The sequence below is a fragment of the Theropithecus gelada genome, chromosome 1 (assembly GCF_003255815.1).
Source record: "Theropithecus gelada isolate Dixy chromosome 1, Tgel_1.0, whole genome shotgun sequence".
NCBI lineage: Eukaryota > Metazoa > Chordata > Mammalia > Primates > Cercopithecidae > Theropithecus > Theropithecus gelada.
The window spans coordinates 189,951,476-189,971,815 of NC_037668.1; the positions used below are offsets into that span (position 1 = coordinate 189,951,476).

The 20,340-nt window shown below is 35.6% G+C and overlaps 1 protein-coding gene across 10 annotated transcripts in view; it reads left to right on the top strand.

Annotated features, from left to right (window-relative positions):
* Positions 1–20,340, top strand: part of COP1 (COP1, E3 ubiquitin ligase) — a 258,997-nt gene that overhangs the window by 104,430 nt on the left and 134,227 nt on the right. For all 10 annotated transcript variants that reach the window (XM_025403629.1, XM_025403653.1, XM_025403683.1 and 7 more), the window contains 2 exons: positions 13,244–13,358; positions 17,533–17,668. In XM_025403629.1, the coding sequence (XP_025259414.1) occupies positions 13,244–13,358; positions 17,533–17,668 (251 nt within the window). The remainder of the gene's footprint in view (positions 1–13,243; positions 13,359–17,532; positions 17,669–20,340) is intronic.

The window sequence follows — 20,340 nt, forward strand, 5'->3', positions numbered from 1 at the left end:
GCCAGGCTCCTCCCTGCTGCAAATGACAAACTTCCTGAGGTCCCACCCCATCCTCTCAGTGTGCAGGTGGACATTATTCAGAAAGAATCAGCTGGGAAAGGGTATGCTTCATCCAGGACAGGCTGTCTGGTTTTTCAGCCTTCAGGCTGTTTTAGGCTTGAAGGAGGGGTTTTGCCTGGGGACCCTTGGCTGCCTACTGTGTCTCTCATTTTCTCCTCTGAAGTATATCTAACTGTCATAAAGATAAGGATAAGGAGGAAGGTTAATCTTAACTACTTCCTGCTGACAGGGTGTGCTGTTTTGGGAAAATGGCAGTCAAATCTCCCTGAGAGGCCTATCTGAGGGTCCTGGCAAAAGGGGCCATTGTCCAAGGCTCCCGTTGCGTGACCATTTGGGGCCTAAAGGCAAGAAGAGACAAATTGGGTTATTAGAAAACATGTATCAAAACAAAGTAAGGGGGAAGAGGGTGAGGACAGCTCAAAAATCTGGAGATTTTTACTAGTTAGTGCAGGGAGATGGGGGCAGAAGCCTGACTAGTAAAACAAACTTTTACCCTTTTGCTGGTGTGTTGGGCTTCTGGGTTCCCTTCTCCTGAGCCCAATCCTAAGGCCAACCAGTTTAAGATTTGGGAAATTAACTTTTCCCTGTTTGGAGGATACATCCAAGGGGAGTGTCCCATAGTACAAACACACAGTTACTTATCAGTGAAGAGAGGACAGAGGAGGAGAAAAGAAAAAGAAGGCTTGTTTATTTTTCAAAGGAGTCCCAGGGGTTCAGGATGGACTCAAAAGGGTTACAGACTGAAGGTGAATGGCTACTCATCTAGAAAGAGAGGAGCGAGGTGCCCCAGCTTGCCTTTTCTTCCTAGCAAATACCTGGGGTATTTTGAGGTAGTAATCACCAAAATAAAACCTAAAGAAGGTTGAACACCATTTTGGCAATCTCATGTAAGTAAACATGTTCTGTTTACCCCTCTTTTGGATACTCCAGGGACTCTCTGCAGCATCCAAAAGCTGGGCGTCAGGAAAGACAATTTCAAAACTGAAGTTTGATTTTGGGAAGCCTGTTAAATATGTTAGAGGCTTAAAACTCTTGATGTTATGAAATAGAATTGCAGATTATTCCAGGTAAGTTATTTATTTTGCCAAAATGATGACTCAGAAATCTGAAAAACAAAAACCTTTTATAACCCTTTACAAATTTTCCTAAAGAGCAGATTAGTTCCTTAAGAGTATGTTTTTCTGCTTTTATTTTAATGCTTAGTTTACAGAAAAACCATATAATGCCTTTTTGAAGTTAGTATGTTAACACAGAATTTATTTTGGAAGATTAATTTTTACAATCCCTCCATCACTTGTTTGAACTTTTAGCTTTATCTTATCTAATTCAAAACAATCCTTAGACCCTAGGCAAAATTTTACATTTCCATGCCTTCTTAAAATGTTTTATTAAAAACACATCATAACACACCTCACATGTAAATCTATTTCCAGTAGTTTCAATTACATATTATAATGGTAACTCTTAGCAATTTTAACTTTAATGTAAAACCTGGTAAGTTGTTTTAATTAATTGCTTGGTGCAGCCAAGGTTTGACTTCTTCCACCATAATTAAGGGCATAGTTAGTTCCATATGTCGCTAGGTTTTACCAAATGTGAAGCCATCAAGTTAAATGGTTCTCATAAACCAAAAAAAAGCAGGTTATAACCTTAAAACATTTAGCAAACCTAATATCTGACCTATATAATTTAGTTTACCTATTTACATTTTAATGACATCAGCATTTTACCAATAATCTTGAAGGCTGTTTTTATTTCTCAAAGATTAAAGTTACATGAACTGAAAGGTACCACAGCTTTTATTTTCCTTTTAAAAAATATTTGATCAAAGCATTTATCTTCCTTTATTTTTGAGATGGAGTTTTACTCTGTTTTCCAGGCTGGAGTGCAGCGGCACGATCTCGGCTCACTGCAACCTCCGCTTCCTGGGTTCATGCGACTCTCCCACCTCAGCCTCCCTTGTAGCCAGGATTTCAGGCGTGTGCCACCATATCTGGTTACTTTTTGTATTTTTAGTAGAGTTGGGGTTTCACCATGCTGGCCAGGTGGGTCTCAAACTCCTGACCTCAGGTGATCCATCTGCCTCAGCTTCCCAAAGTGCTAGGATTACAGGCTTGAGCCACTGCACCCAGCCTATTAGAGTTTTTTTTTTATAGCCATCACATACACAACACATAAATAAGTACACAGATAGAAGAAAACCCAGTTGTCATAAGATCTTTCATTTGCCAATCTCCTAATTGGATTATTGGCCCCTGGGTGGAACCTTTAAGAGACAGGGCTAGGAAAACATTCAGTTTCTAAGGCCTAACAAACAGGCATAAATGAGGCAGAAACAGATTTTGAGAGAGATCTGTTTGCTTTTAATTACTGGTGTTCCATGAGGAAAAAAGAGGTCTCTTCCTTCTCATGTGTGCATTGAGAGTGGCAAGGAAAAATGGAGAAAAATAATTCAGTTGGCTGAGAAAAAGACTTTTTTCCAACAAAACAAGGTCCAAGAAAAGAAAAACATAAAGACCTTATATATATGCCTGCAACTTGGATATCTACTTTTAATTAAGCTGAGGGTTGTTTAAGAAAATTCTTTTAAATTCCCTATTAGCTGACTTTAGCCATCCCAAGTGGCCAATATTTCTGACTTTCAAACTTTACTAAAGGCTCAAGGAAAGTAAAATCCAAGGCGGTTCGTGGAAGGGAAGAGAGTCAACAAATAGCAAAGGTTGCACAGATACCAAACCAGAAAGGACTCATTCCCTAAGCCAGGATTGAACACCAGGCCACAAATGTAAAATGGCAGAGGCAGAGCAAAACATTGCCTTGTGGTTACAGGTCTGGCTCCCAAGGAAGTAAAACAAGATGGAGGCCTGCAGCAGAGGTTGCTACTTACCATACAGAAAGTCATTTAAAGCAGACCAGATTGGCTACAGCTTAAGACTAACATCCTAAATCCTTTTTCATAGTTAAAACTTTACAGAGAATATAAATAGTGATAGTTGGGGTCTTGGCCTAGTAAAACATTTTCTAAAAAGAAAAAAAAAATTCCTCTCACATAAAAGTTAACTGCTAATAGGTAGACCAAAAAAAAAAAAGTTCATAATGTAAGGGTAACCCTGGGGGAAGAACCTCTTAGTCTTATACAAATGGGTTCCTTTCCCCCTGTCTCAGACCAATGGTAGTCTGGCCAGTCAGCCACGCAGGGCCCAGGCCCCCGAGGCTGCCTTGAGACCTGGGCAGTGGCTATGCCTTATTCCCGCCCTGTGTGGCCATTGGACACTGCACACTCATGTGGCAAACATGGCCACACACCCAAACCAGAAGGTAAGGGGAGCAGTGAGCTGCCATTCACCCAACCATCCTGAGCCCAAGTCTGTGGCCATTGAAGTGGGTGTGGACCACCTCCAGTATTGTAAAAGAAAAGACAGGGGCCCTTACTGTCCTGAAAAGAAAGAAGCAGCATGCCATAGGACCACAAGGCTCAAAAGCGAAAGTGAGAGGTTTTGGGTTCACATTTTACTCACCCTTCCTTTGGCCCCACGTTGGGCAGCAAAAATGTTGCAGAACTTTCTCCTTAGTTCAGCTAAAACCAGGCTCTTGTCACACAACTAGGAAAGATTAGGCTCGTGAACACCTAGAAGGGTGAGGAAAGTGGAATTTATTGGGCAAAAAGGAAAAAAAAAAGATGCTCAGCAAAGTGAGAGAGAGTCCTGCTAGCAGGTAAAGCACAGCGCATACTTCCCATTTTGATGCAGAATAGTAAAAAGGTATACATGCCAAGGCCTGGATATAATGCAGTTACTTTGTGTGGCCTTGTTAAGGGCATCCTTAAGTGAACTGATTCTTAGATTTTTATATGTTTTTTAAAAAATTATGTAGTAGTGAAGAACAGTATCTACCAGCGGGATTTGGTGCCATTGCCTTTATTTGTGCTAAGAGACCAGCAGTCTTATACTGATCTTTGCTTTTGTATCACAAGTACAAATATAAGCACAATGAAAATTGCAAAGATTTTTTTTTTTTTCTTTTTGAGACAGGGTCTTGCTCTCTCACCCCAGCTGGAGTACTGTGGTAGGATCTCAGCTCACTGCAGCCATCCCCTGGGCTCGAGCCATCCTCCTACCTCACCCTCCCCAATAGCTGGGACTGCAGGTGTGCACTACCATGTCCAGCTAATTTTTTGTGTGTTTTTTATAGAGACAGGGTTTTGCCTTGTTGCACAGGCTGGTCTGGATCTCCTGGATTCAAGTGATCTGCCTGCCTTGGCCTCCCAAAGAGCTGGGATTACAGGTGTGAGCCACCACACCAGGCCGCAAATAGCATCTTACATTTTAAAGAACATAGCTTTGTCCTCCCAGATTCCTGAAAAGATCTTAGAGAGCCTCCAGTGGTCGTCAGCCACATTTTGGGGATCACAGTATGATAACCACTATTCTGAATTCTGTAATTTTTTGCTTTAAAACTAGTCATTAAATCTGCTTATATGAAAATATGTGTATGGGTTTAATAATTTATTATTTTGTATGTATTCCCTGAACTTACAAAGTTTACTTATTGTGCAGATAATGATAGTTTTCCGTGCAGTGTTAATTTATGAAATTAGTTTGAGAAAAAAGTATTTATAGATTGGAAAAATTTCAGGTTTCAGTCAACCATACAGACACTTTTAGTTTCATTTAAAGTAGGAGTCTTCTCTTAGTGGAATTGACAGAGAACTTTGCCATGGTAAGTTACTTCTTTTATTAGACAAGCATTGATTTCATTAGTCTTTTGAAGATCTCAGTGCTTTTGTACTTCACTATTTTATATTAAGTATATGAAATAGAATATTCAGTTTTGATTGCTGCTTTTCTGTTTTCATGATAATTACATTTATTGGGAATTAAAGTCGTTATATTTTAAAGATTTTTCATAATTTACAGGCTGACCATAAGTTTTTTTTTTTGTATAATCATCTAATTTGCTCTTTTATCTTCATAGTATGCCTATTAACTTTCTAGCATTTATTTGAGGACTTTTTTTTTGTTTTTAACTTTTTCCAATGACCAAATAAGATAGGCTTCTGCTTTTGCTGTGGTGAAATTTAATTATCTTTGAGTTTGGTAGATGTGATCATTTTTCTTTAGAGCCAAGATAGGTAAAATTAACATGATTGATGAATATTTCTGTTTGATTTGTGTCGTATTTATATCTACCTCTAAGTAAAAGAGCTTAATTTGAGATTGTTTTATTTGAGGATTAGCCTTGTAGACTATCTGAATCCAGTATATATTTTCAAAACGTTTATCTCTGCATACATAGCACATTTCTATTTTTTATATTAATATTATTTGTAATTTAATAATTAAACTGGCATATGACGAAGACCCAAGTGTTGCATATTTACCAACAATTTTGAGGCAACCTAGTTGCTTGTAGGGTTTTTGAATAAAGGATTTGCTCTAGGGTTTTGAATAAATTTAAGAAATATCAAGAATAAATATTGGAAAATAATTGAGACAGTGAGTTTACTGTAAAAACTGGAAGCCAAATAAATAAGTAAAATGAAACAAAACAGTGTTGCTGACTACTTATTTGTTTTATATGCCCTGTTTCTGATTATTGTTAATTATTCTCATCTTTCAGACTTTGAAGTCTTATATGTTTTTCCATTAAACAGATCACTTTTTTTTTCTCTTGTTTTTGAGACAGAGTCTCGCTCTGTCACCAGACTGGAGTGCAGTGGTGCAATCTCGGCTCACTGCAACCTCAGCCTCCGCCTCCTGGGTTCAAGCGATTCTCCTGCCTCAGCCTCCCGAGTAGCTGGGACAACAGGTGTGCACCCCCATGCCCAGCTAATTTTTTTGTTGTTGTTTTTTGAGACAGAGTCTCTCACTCTGTCACCCAGGCTGGAGTGCAGTGGCGTGATCTCTGTTCACTGCAAGCTCCGCCTCCCATGTTCATGACATTCTCCTGCCTCAGCCTCCCAAGTAGCTGGGACTGTGGGCACCCAGCACCATGCCCAGCTAAGTTTTTTGCATTTTTAGTAGAGACGGAGTTTCACCATGTTAGCCAGGATGGTCTCGATCGCCTGACCTCGTGATCCACCCTTCTCAGCCTCCCAAAGTGCTGGGATTATAGGCGTGAGCTACCACGCCTGGCTGCTAATTTTTATATTTTGAGACAAGGTTTCACCATGTTGGCCAGGATAGTCTCAGTCTCTTGACCTCGTGGTCTGCCCACCTCGGCCTCTGAAACTGCTGGGATTACAGGCATGAGCCACCACGCCCAGTCATATCACTTTTTAAGAGATCTATAGGCTAAAATCTAGAATTACAATCTTAGTATTTATAAAAAATATGTTTGTACCTACAAAGGAATATATTTCATTAATATGTAAATTAGAAATATAGTAAAACTTTCATGGAACCAGCTTTTGTGTTATTTAATAATAGAACATTAAAAGTAGTATACAGGTTACTCATGTGTTCCTAACCCAATTTTATCACCTGCTTCCTATCGAAATATAATTATTTTTCTGATATTTATGTTTATCAGTATGTTGACTTTTAAAAAAGTTTTACCACATGTATACACACCCCTATATTATTTGTTTTGGCTATATTTGAACTTTATAAAAATATTTTAGTACGTAGGTTTCTGAGATTTGTTTTTTCGGAGATTAATTGCTGATGCCTGTGGCTGTAGTTGATTGTCACTGATGTATAATATTCCATTGTGTTAATATATTACAATTTTTCAATTCAATCTGTATACATTATATGTATTTCTAGTGTTTTTGTTGTTCTTGCTATTAAGGGCATCTTTGTACATGTCTCCAGATGCAAAGGTGCAAGAGTTTCCCTAGATATGTACCTAGGAGAGGAATTGAAGGGCATTGGATATGCAAAATTTATATTTTGAGTTAGTAACAAATTGTTTTCCAGCATGCTTTTATCAATTTAAAACTCCCACTACATGAGTATATGAGTTCCAGGTTCTCAGCATTCTTGCTGATAATTAGTATTGTTGGACTTCAGAATGATTGTCACCTTAGTGGTAATAAATAGAACATAGTTGTGACTTTCATTTTTATTTTCCTGTCACTATAAAACAGCACCTTTTGTTATATTTATTGGCCTTTATATTTTGTCTTTTGTAAAATGGCGTTTCAAGTCTTTTCTCATTTTTTTGTGTTGGTCTTAGAGAAATAGATGTATTCTGGATACTAGTCATTTGTTTTTGGATTTTGCAAATATCTTCTTATATTTTGTATCTTCTTGTCTCACCTTTTTAATGATGGATTTTGGTGAACAGAAGTTCTTAATTTCTATGTCATGAAATTTATAATTTTTATAATTAATTCTTTGTGATTCATTTAAGAAATTCTGCCCTTTCTCAAGATTGTAAACATACTATCCAGTAACATAGTACATGATCAGTTTTTATAAATGTTCCATGCATGCTTAAGAAGAATGCCTATTTTTTAATTAGGTATAGTGTTTTCTATGTGTTCACTATATCAAATTTCATATTTGGCCATATATAAACTAGTGTTACTTGCATAACACTAGTTGCATAACTCAGTTGACTTGAAGATTCATCTCCCATTGTGTTAATAGGTTTGTCTATTTCTCTGGCAATTTCTGCCTGAAAAAGGTTAATGCTCTATTATTACATACAGACAGGTATATAATTGTTAAATTGAACTTTTTCTCATATGCAGTGGCTATTTTCATCCTTATTAATGTTTTTCATCTTGAATCTGTTTTTTCTCTTTTAGTTAGTACTCTTTCATGTTATCCCAATTTTTTAGTTTGTCTCTGTTTTAAGTATTTCTTTAGCAGATAGCATACCTTTATTTTAAATTATCTATTCTGTCACTATTTCTATTAGTGATTATTTCCATTTATTTATTGCTAATGCTGATATAATTTCATTTTTTTTTACTTATTATACTTACTGTTTTTCTCAGTTTTTGATTTTTTTCTTACTTTTTTATCGCCTCTCACCATCCCTCTTCTGGTTTGTTACCTGTTCTGTCACTGTGCTTTCAGTAGTTGTCCTTGAAATTTATTCACACTTATCATCTAAACAGAGTATCTTAATTATCTTCCTGAACAGTATAAGAGCTCCAGAATGCAACTTTTGTCACTTTCTTCTGAGTTATATGTTGTTAGTTGGATAGTTTTTGTCTTATTCTTAAGCCCCATAAACTAAATATGATAATTAACAGTAATATTTATAATCATTTATTTGCTAGTTTCCTTGCTCTCTTTTTCATTTTGTGTCTCGTATCTTCCAGTTTATGTCATTGTATTATTCAAGTACACAATTTCAGAGTTTTTTTTTTTGAAACGGAGTCTCGCTGTGTCACCCAGGCTTGAGTACAGTGGCACAGTGGCGCGATCTCGGCTCGCTGCAACCTCCGCCTCCTGGGTTCAAGCAATTCCCCTGCCTCAGCCTCCCGCATAGCTGGGATTACAGGCAGAAATTCTTTTAGAGATGGCTCACTGGTAATAAGCTTCATTTTTGTTTATGATGTTGTGAGATAGCCTTTTGGGGTTCTGAATTTTAGGTTGGAATTAACTTTGTCTCAACTTTTTTAAGATTATTGATGTCCTTTTTGTTCTAGCTTTCGACTGCTCTTGAAAAGCATTTTGCCTTTTTAATTATTGTTCCTAAATGAATGATCTTTCTTCTGATTTTAAGATCTTTTTGCTGTATAGCCAAAAACACAGTTTCACCTTAGTGTGTCTAATTGTGGGTTTCTTTTTAATTATCTCACTTGATCAGAATAATTTATCTATGTGTTCTTGTCTGTTTTCAGTTCTGGAAAAATCTCAGCCATCAACTCTTCTAGTATTTCTTTCAGTTTCTTGATCTTTTCTTCTGGGTCTCTGGGCATATTTCAAACTATTATTCTTTTATGCCTGTTACATTGTTTTTCAAATTTTTTGTCTTCCTGGCTTTTATCCTACATTCTGGGCCGTTCTTTCAGATTTCTCTTCTAGTTTGTAAATTCTGTTTTCAGTTTCTCTACTTGTGGTCCCTGGGCTTAATTCTCCAAATCGCAATTCAGTTACTTGTTTTTGTTTAGGTATTGTCCTCCTCTTGCCCCTGCCCTGTGCTGCTGCTGTTACATTTTGTTTATCATTACATCTCTGAGTTCACCTTCCTGTTTGTCTGTTAAGTCTTTGAAAATTATCTTACTTTCTTGTGAGTTGTTGACAAAGAGAGTCAAATGCTATAAAATATTTAAAGAAGTTTATTTAGAGTCAAATAAACTTTTTTTAAAAGAGGTTTATTTGGAGCCAAAAAAAAAAAGCCAAAATGAGTGACCCTGGCCCGAGGCACAGTCTCAAGAGGTCCTGAGAACATGTGCCCAAGGTGGTTGGTATACATTTTAAGGATACATAAGACACCTATCATTACTTATGAAGTTTACATTGATTCAATCTGGAAAGGCGGGACAGCAGGCAGGGACACGGGGTGGGAACAGGGATTGGCTTACAGGTCATACATGGATTCAAAGATTTTTTGATTGGCGCTTGGTTCAGAGAGATAAGTTACTATCTAAAGATCTGAAATTAATAGAAAGGAGAGTCTGGGTTAAGATAAGGGGTTCCGAAGACCAAAATTTTTATGTAGATGAAGTCTCATAGGTGGCCACCATTAGAGGCAGTAGATGGCAGATGTTTCCCAATTAGGCTGGACTCTCAGTTAGAATCTCTTCAGGATTGGGAGGGCCTGGAAGGGGAAGGGTGTAGTTATGTTAATACAGATGCAAAATTTTCCCCACAAAAGACTGCTTTGCAGGGTCATTTCAAAATATAGCAAAAAACATATTTGGGGATAAAGTATATTGATTTCCTTCTTTATCTGTCATGTGACATTATTCAGAGTCAGGTTGAAAACTAAGAGAGATTATATAGGGTTAAATAAAACCCATCTGATGAGATGTTACTGTTTGTAAGGCATGACTCCGCAGTCTTCTTAAATAGGAATTTGGGCAAGAAAGAAGAAAATTCAGAGTTTAGTTCTCAGATTGAGGCAGTGCTTTAAAATATGACTCTTACCTCCTCCCATCTAGTTTTATCAAAGCAGGGATACACTGTAGCATACACTACAGTACCTTAGTACTTTTTACTTTATGCATTTGGCATTGTTGTATAGTTATTGGTGAAGTTGTGCCAGCAAGTAAATAACATATATTTAGGACCAAAAACCTTTGTTTTTTATAGGATTTTTATACTAACATTTTTCAGGTTTATTGCCTTTGTATCTGATTTTGTTATTTTGTTCTTCTAATGAGTATATCAAACTCTTTGGCGTTTGTATATTATTGCCTCTTAATCTGATAATCAATATTAAATAGATTTTTTTTTTTTTTTTTTGGAGACGGAGTTTTGCTGTTGTTGTCCAGGCTGGAGTGCAGTGGCATGACTTCGGCTCACCACAACCTCCGCCTCCCTGGTTCAGGTGATTCTCCAGCCTCAGCCTCCCGAGTAGCTGGGATTACAGGCATGCACCACCATGCCCAGCTAATTTTGTATTTCTAGTGGAGATGGGGTTTCTCCATGTTGGTCGGGCTGGTCTTGAACTGCCAACCTCCAGTGATGCACCGGACTCGGCCTCCCAAAGTGCTGGGATTACAGGTGTGAGCTACTGCGCCCAGCCAAGTAGCTATTTCTTATAGTTAAGAACGATTCCAATAATTCCAGGTTGTAAGGCTACAGTGTAGGGATAATGAAAAAGTAACTCATTTTCCTTTTTTTTTTTTTTTAGAAGTAATAATAAAATAATCTTTTATTTTGCCTTTTTTGAAATGGAGGTAAAATACATATAAAGAAAAGCACAGATCTTATGTATTTGCTTGAATGAGATTTGACAGACACATACATGTGATTGCACAACACGTAGATGAAGATATGGAACATTCATCTTGCCTTATACTACTTTCAAATTCAGTCCCAGTTCTTCAGGGGCAAATATTATACTGACTTCTAGAAACTCATAACTCACCTGTTTTTAATCCTTATATGACAAAGTTACGTAATAACATTACCTTTTGTGTATGACTGTTATTCAGTGTTTGTGAGATTCATTCTGTTTTGTATGTATCAGCAGTTCATTCTTTTTATTATTATTATTATTATTATACTTTAAGTTCTAAGGTACATGTGCACAACATGCAGGTTTGTCACATATGTATATATGTGCCATGTTGGTTTGCTGCACCCATTAACTCGTCATTTACATTAGGTATCCCTAATGCTACCCCTCCCCCCTCCCCCACCCCACAACAGGCCCTGGTGTGTGATGTTCCCTGCCCTGTGTCCAACTGTTCTCATTGTTCAGTTCCCACCTATGAGTGAGAACATGTGGTGTTTGGTTTTCTGTCCTTGCGATAGTTTGCTCAGAATGATGGTTTCCAGCTTCATCCATGTCGCTACAAAGGACATGAACTCATCCTTTTTTATGGCTGCATAATATTCCATGGTGTATATGTGCCATATTTTCTTAATCTAGTCTATCATTGATGGACATTTGGGTTGGTTCCAAGTCTTTGCTATTGTGAATAGTGCCGCAGTAAACATACAAGTGCGTGGGTCTTTGTAGTAGCATGATTTATAATCCTTTTGGTATATACCCAGTAATGAGATGGCCGGGTCAAATGATATTTCTAGTTCTAGATCCTCGAGGAATCGCCACACTGTCTTCCACAATGGTTCAACTAGTTTACAGTCCCACCAACGGTGTAAAAATGTTCCAATTTCTCCACATCCTCTCCAGCACCTGTTGTTCTCCGACTTTTTAACGATCGCCATTCTAACTGGTGTGAGATGGCATCTCATTGTGGTTTTGATTTGCATTTCTCTGATGACCAGTGATGATGAGCATTTTTTCATATGTCTGTTTGCTGCATAAATGTCTTCTTTTGAAAAGTGTCTGTTTATATCCTTTGCCCACTTTTTGATGGGGTTGTTTGATTTTTCCTTGTAAATTTGTTTAAGTTCTTTGTAGATTCTGGGTATTAGCCCTTTGTCAGATGGATAGATTGCAAAAATTTTCTCCCATTCTGTAGGTTGCCTGTTCACTCTGATGGTAGTTTCTTTTGCTCTGCGGAAGCTCTTTACTTTAATTAGATCCCATTTATCAATTTTGGCTTTTGTGGCCATTGCTTTTGATGTTTGTTATGAAGTCCTTGTCCATGCCTGTGTCCTGAATGGTATTGCTTAGGTTTTCTTCAAGGGTTTTTATGGTTTTAGGTCTAACATTTAACTCTTTAATTCACCTTGAATTAATTTTTTTATAAGATGTAAGGAAGGGATCCAGTTTCAGCTTTCTACATATGGCTAGCCAATTCTCCTAGCACCATTTATTAAATAGGGAATCCTTTCCCCATTTCTTGTTTTTGTCAGGTTTATCTAAGATCAGATGGTTGTAGCTGTGTGTTGTTATTTCTGAGGCATCTGTTCTGTTCCATTGGTCTATATCTCTTGTTTTGGTACCAGTACCATGCTGTTTTGGTTACTGCAGCCTTGTAGTATAGTTTGAAGTCAGGTAGTATGATGCCTCCAGCTTTGTTCTTTTTGCTTAGGATTGTCTTGGCAATGTGGACTCTTTTTTGGTTCCGTATGAACTTTAAAGTAGTTTTTTCCAATTCTGTGAAGAAAGTCATTGGTAGCTTGATGCGGATGGCATTGAATTTAAAAATTACCTTGGGCAGAAGTGGCCATTTTCACGGTATTGATTCTTCCTATCCATGAGCATGGAATGTTCTTCCATTAGTTTGTGTCCTCTTATTTTGTTGGAAAAAGTAAGTCATTTTCTATTTGATAATTATTTTCTAACAATTTCTGGATATTAAAATTCCCAAAATTCTAAATTTTAGAATGGCATAACGAATTCTGTCTTCATTTTATTTGTAGAATTGAAGATGTTTCTCATTTTAGTCTTGTAAAACTGTCCTTTAGAGCTTATTTTTAAAATCATTATTAGTTTTAATCATTCTGTGAATGAATTTGGTATCTATTTTCACGTTAAAAGACAATTTTGAAAATACCTCAGAATTATAGTTTTTTTTACCATTTGTAATCATTTTACTGTGATGAACTTCTGAAAGTAAATAAATGCTCAAACATTTGAGTATTCTGTGCAAAAGAAGAGTATTGTTTATTCTAAGTTACGTGTCTTATTATTTTAGACAAAGAAACAGCCTTGGTATAACAGCACATTAGCATCAAGACGAAAACGACTTACTGCTCATTTTGAAGACTTGGAGCAGTGTTACTTTTCTACAAGGATGTCTCGTATCTCAGGTATATATTTAGACCTTCTCAAATTATCTGAAATCTACATTTCAGATCTGTTTCTGGGTTTTTGTGCTGAATTTACGGAAGATCCTAATTGCAAAGCAAAAGTGTGTAGTTTTGACACAGTCTACCAGATCATCATGGAGGTTCTTAGTGATCTTAGAGAATGTTATTTTCCAATGACAATTGTTTTCTATATTTGCGAATTCTGAATCTTTATCTGGCAAGCTAGATAAAGTTAAAAAGAAAGTCAGCCATGAATATGTAGCTAACAAAAATAAGTTTCATTCAGTTGCCTCCTATTTAACATTAAATAAACATGAAGTTCTAGGCACTGTCCTCTGTGCTGAGAATAAAAAGATGAAAAAACTGGTTTCTGTCGTTAAGGAGTGTTGTAAATAGAGTCAGGGAAAGCAACAGATAAAGCAGTTCTGTGTGATGTTATGTGTTAAATAAATTTACAGGAGTATCATGAAAATAGATAATATTCACTAATATAACTGGTAGTAAAAAATCCAGGCTGAGTTGAAAATGGAGAGGTGTAAGGGAATGATCAGTGTAGGGATTTCAGAGGAGTTGTATATGTGCTATTCTAGTATAAATTAACTGAAAAAGATACTTTGAAACGTGTTCAAAGTAGAGGAAATAACATATGCAAAGACATGGGTGTGATAGCATAGGATATTTCTATTACTGTAAAAAAGTAATTTAATTTTTCCTCTTTTTCTTAACTCTGTTCTTTAGTCTTTCTCAGTGTCTTTGCTCATCTATGAAGTAGAGACATTAACCCTAATGGGTTTTTTAATGATTGTAAGTGACATGTATAAGATACAATGCTTGGTACCTGTTGGGTGCTCAATTAATTCATGTCATTAATGGGGCATCTACTTAAAATAAACCCCACTAAGAGAGAAGAAAAATGGTCTGATATTTTATTGGTTGTTAAAAACTGAGTGTTGGTTTTCTCTTGAATAAATATGTTTATATTATTTATAATCTACATGTGGCTTAGATCCTACAGACAAATTTGCCTCCCGATTGGTGGTATAGGAAAAAATATATTAGATTTACAAAGCATTTTTCCTCTGAAGACCAAGGGAGAAGCCAAGATTTGCTTGTTTTTTGAAATTAACAACAAACAGTTTTTATACATGGAAAGCTTTCATTTATTGCCTGTGAATTGAGCCCCTTATTGTGCTTGTGTAATAATCTATAAATATAAACTGCCATAGGAAGTTGTTAAGTTGAAAGTAGCCCAATACCTGCATTCTGATGGGCAGAGTTCATGTTAACCCTTCAATACATTATTTGTTGGTATGATGTTGAAATACAACTATAGGCAAGTAGCAGACCTTTAAAAAAAGAGGTGGGAAAGAGATTGGGGTAGGCTGTTGTTAATAATCTTTAAGTCACTAACAGCATAGACATGGTATGGAATAGTAAAGGTCATCACAAGTCATTTTATTTTTGGGAGGTAGCTTTACAAGATAGTAGAATAATAAAACCAGGAGGAAAATTAGATAGATTTTTATTTGTGTGGGTGCGGCTGTATTGTGCCTAAAACATGTCTCTAGTTTTCAGGAATCTTATGTTAGCTACCTAGTGTAATTATATTGCTGGATTTTAAATTCCTCCTAGTACCTTTGACTGTAAAGGGGAAATTTTAACTTCTCTGAAACGGTGTAGCTAAGAGGTTGATTGTCCCTTGTATATTTTCAAATGAGAATCTAAATCCATCTGTATTCCCTAACTTTTTATTTCCAGCTTTCAAAATGAGAGATGAATATTAAAGAACTATTACTTTGGAGTTTCAATTGTAATTGAAAGAGGAAGTTAATTATAAAGCATTAGGAGAAAGAAAAGAGACATTGAATACACTTTTACAAACCAATTTGTAATTAGGATAGGAGAGGTGATATACCAGCAGATATGTTTGGATGTTGATGATAAAACACCACGCAAACAAAATTCTTCCTTTTTGTAACCTCATAAGTTAAAACCAATTACTGTACTTTCAGATACTGAAATAACTAGTTTTATTGTTTTCTTTATGGTTTCTGTTGAAAGTAGCCATTAATGAGGTTATATGATAGGCAGAAATCCAGTTAGCCTAGAACAGGACTGTTAACCTAGAACAGAATACACAATATTGAATGCTTGTTTTATGTACTTAGGAATTGATATCAAAATGGGCATGAATAGGATAACATTGAAACAGGTTTTAAATTAATAAAACCAACCATCTTTCCAGTATGTGGAATGTTAAATAACTCACAGTAATAGGTTTCCATATAAAAATAATCATTAACTATTATATCCAGACCACTCTGCAGTACGGTTGTGAATTTTAGTTTTGCAAATAACCCATGTTTTATTTATAATATGTGGAATTTCCTGAGAATAATTTTTGTAGAGCGAGAGTTTTATCTCAGTACCATTATGATATTGCCTATTAGGTAATTCCTTTTGCTCTCTTTAGAATGGAAGCACAACTAATTGTACCCTTTAAATCTAGGTGTTTTGATGAATTTACTTAGTGTTTAAATCTGTAAAATTTGTAAAATATCAGGGACAAAAGCTCACTCAGTTTCCTCAAGTAATGTTATTTATTTTTCCTTTTTCTTTTTCTTTCTTTTTTTTTTTTTGTAACGGAGTTTTGCTCTTGTTGCCCAGGCTGGAATGCAGTGGCGTGATCTTGGCTCACCACAACCTCTGCCTCCCGGGTTCAAGCAATTCTCCTGCCTAGCCTCCCAAGTAGCTGGGATTACAGGCAGGCACCACCATGCCTGGCTAATTTTGTATTTTTAGTAGAGACAGGGCTTCTCCATGTTGGTCAGGCTGGTCTCGAACTCCCGACCTCAGGTGATCCGCCTGCCTCAGCCTCCCAAAGTGTTGGGATTACAGGTGTGAGCCACCGCACCAGACCCTGTTTTTTTTTGTTTTTTGTTTTTTTTTAAATAATATTTGTTACATAAATTTCGTCATGCAAACAGTTGTTTTCAAGATAACCTAGTATCTCCAGATAACATAAGTTCTTCACTGTGCTTTATATTTTCTGTATAACTCTTTTGACTTAATAATTCTGGCATCTTTTATTATGCTTACTCTTACTTCAGATGGCACTTAAGAAGGGAAATCATGAACGTTTGCCTTGAAAAGTTTGTGTGTGTGTGTGTGTGTGTGTGTGTGTGTGTATGAGCTTAGAATAAAGAAGCTATGAAAATACAGTGGTATAACAAACTTGTCTCAGTTTCAGTCTAGGAAGCTAAAGTGCTCATTGTTTTTATCATTCTTCAGAAAAGAAAGTATAAGTTCAAATGACAGTGCTGAAAAGCAGTGATTTTTTAAATTTATGCTTTTAGTGTAGGTCTGCTTGTATTAATAGACTGGAGAATAGATTAGTTGTATTCTCAGGTACTTCGTAAACTGATTTTATGTTTTAAATCCCACATGATTTATCTTCAAATAGTTTACTGAAGTGAACTTTACCCAAGGTATTTGTATACTTTTCCACTGGATGGAATTATTGTTTTTCATATTTCACCAAGAGATTTGAATGAAAATTTATTTTTTCTTGATGAAGGTACTCTTTGAGGTAAATGGGAGCAATTTCAAACTTTTTTTGTTTTTTAGAATAGTTCATAACATTGTAGTTTTCTACTGTCTTCCTGTAATAGAATTTGAAACATTTCAGTGTATTATTTGAGCAAATATTTCTTATTATTTATAAACTAATGTTACTGTAAACTGGATTTTAAACAAAACATGGGCATAAATATGTATGCCAGTAACCATGTTCCTTCAAACTAACAAATGCCCATCCAATATATGTACTCTTCTTAACATCCTCACATTCTCCATTGATGGATTTTTATTTTAATGACTCTCAAATAGTAACTCTTTTATTATTATTATTTTTATTTTTCCAAGAAATTATTGCCATAAAAATGAGAATTCATAGTGGAAAGAGACAGTATCTTTCAAAGAACCAAGACATTTTTTATTAAAGCTGAAAAATTAACCAGTTAAGTTGTGCAAACTAGTCTTTAGTAAAATCTAAATATTGTTTTTTGTATTTAGAATATAACTTTTAATTTGTGAATATAGCTCTTTGATTTACTTTGCAGTTCAATTCATCTATTTTCTTTTTTTTCTGTTTTTTTGGTTTTTTTTCATATAGATGACAGTCGAACTGCAAGCCAGTTGGATGAATTTCAGGAATGCTTGTCCAAGTTTACTCGATATAATTCAGTACGACCTTTAGCCACATTGTCATATGCTAGTGATCTCTATAATGGTTCCAGTATAGTCTCTAGGTAAGTATTGGGCAAATTACTATTTTCTTTTGTAAAAATGTCTAGAATCTAATTGAATTTGTGAAACACTTACAGCATTATTTTTAAAAGGGTGGGTTCTGAAGTAGCCTGCCAATTATTAGTTCTGTGATTTTAGGCAAGTTCCTGAGTTTCTATATGCCAAATTTCTTCATCTCTAAAATGGAATAATTGATAGTATCCATCTCATAAGGTTGTAGCTTGTTTTCTTGTACTATCTATGTCTGGTTTTGATGACAGTATGCTCTCCTCATAAGTGCTCCCACCTCTGGATTTTCTGGAAGTTTGTATAGAATTAGTATTATTTCTTCTTTAAATATTTTGTAGAATTTGCCAGTGAAGCTTCCAGAAATGAATTTTAATTTTCTTAATTCAGTTTTCTTAAGAGATTTAATCAGATTATCCATTTCTTCTTGATTTAGCATTATAATTAGTTTGTGTCTTTTAAGACATTTGTCCATCTTATCAGGGCTGTTAAACTTTTTGGCGTACAATTATTCATAATATTGCCTTATTATTCTCTTAATATCTTTGGATTGTATGATGATTTTCCCTCTTTCATACCTGACAGTGGATTTTGTTTCTTCTTACCTTTTTCCTGAAGAGTCTAGCTGAGAAGTTTATCAGTTTTGTTGATCTTCCCAGAGAGCCAGCTCTTGGTTTTATTGATAGGCTGTATTTGTCTGTTTTCTGTTATCATTAATCTTTGCTCTTAATTATTTTCATTCTTCTACTTTTTGAGGGTTTAATTTGCTCTTATATGCTAATTTCTTAAAGTAAAAATTGAGATCGTTTAGTTGATACCTTCTTTTCTAATATAGTTATTTTGTGGTATACATTTCCCTGTAAGTACTGTATCAGCCACATCACAAAAAAACTGATGTGATACTTTTCCATTTTAGTATAGTTCAAAGTACTATTTTAGCTTTCTTTTTATTTTTTAAAAAGTTTGTTTTTTAAAATCGACATAAAATTTTATGTATTTATTGCATACAGCATGTTTTGAAGTATATGTCAAAATACCTTTTAATTTCCATTTTGATTTTTCTCTTTGACCCATGGTTACTGAGGCTGTTACTAGTTTCCAAATATTGGGATTTTCCAGTGATCTTTCCGTTACTGATTTTTTTATTTTTAAGGGACAGGGTGTAATTATGCTGCCTAGGCTATCCTCAGACTCCTGGGCTCATGCAGTCCTCCTGCCTCAGCTTCCCAAGTAGCTTTGACTATTACTGTACCCAGCTTGCTTTATATTATTTTTATCATTATTTGAAATGTTTAATGAAAGTTTATAATATACAGGAAAATAGAATGGAATAAGTCTTCACATAACCATCACCCACATTCAGCAGTGGTTAAGATTTTTCTGTACAAGTTTTATGTATCTTCTTCATTTTGATTACTTTTTGCTTAAGTATTTTATTATTTTTTTCCATGATCCCTGACCACTTTTATTTTTTTATTGTTTTTTAATATTTTCAACTTTTTTTATAGATTAAATGGTACACATGGTACACATGCAGGTTTGTTACATGAGAATATTGCATGACACTGGAGCTTGGGGTCCTAACGTTTCTGTCACCCAGGCAGTGAGCATAGGTACACAACAAGTGTTTTATAAGCCCACGCCCCCTGCCTTCTCCCACATCCCCATCTAGTAGTCCCCAGTAACTGTCGTTCCCATATTTACGTTCATATGTCTTCAGTGTTTAGCTGTCACTTACAAGTGAGAAGATACATTATTTGGTTTTCTGTTCTTGCATTAATTCACTTAGGTTAATGGCCTCCAGCTTCACTCTTGTTGCTGCAAAGGACATGGTTTTATTCTTTTTAAGGCTGTATTGTATTCCATGGGCCACATTTTCTTTATCCAGTCCACCACTGATGGCCACCTAGATTGATTACATGCCTTTGTTACTGTGAATAACACTGCAGTGAACATACTAGTGCATGTGTCTTTATGGTAGAACAACTTACTTTCTTTTGTGCGTATACCTACTAATGGGATTGCTGGGTCAAATGGTAGTTTTGTTGTAAGTTGTATGACGAAACTCCAAACTGCTTTCTGTAGTGGTTGATCTAGTTTGCATTCATAGGAACAGCATATAAGCATTCCCTTTTCTTCACAGCCTTGCCTAGTATCTATTGTTTTTTTGACTTTTTAATAATTGCCATTCTGTGATGAGATGGTATCTCATCCTGGTTTTGATTTTTATTTCTCTGATGATTAGTGATGTTGAGCTTTTTTTCATATGCTTGTTGGCAACTTGTGTGTGTTCTTTTGAGAAGTGTCTGTGTCTTCTCATTTTTTATTGGATTTTTTGTTTTTCATAGGTCGATTTAAGTTTCTTGTAGATTTTGGATATTAGGCCTTTGTCAGATGCATAGTTTGCAAATACTTTCACCCATTCCATAGGCTGCTTAGTCTGTTGGCAGTTTCTTCTGCTGTGCAGAAGCTCTTTAATTTAATTAGGTCCCACTTGTCAGTTTATGTTTTTGTTGCAATTGCTTTTGAAGACTTAGCCATAAATTATTTGCCAAAGCCTATGTCAGGAAGGATATTTCCTAACTTTTCTTCTAAGATTTTTATAGTTTGAGGTCTTAGATTTAGGTTTTAATTGATCTTGAGTTATTGTATATGATGAAAAGTAGCG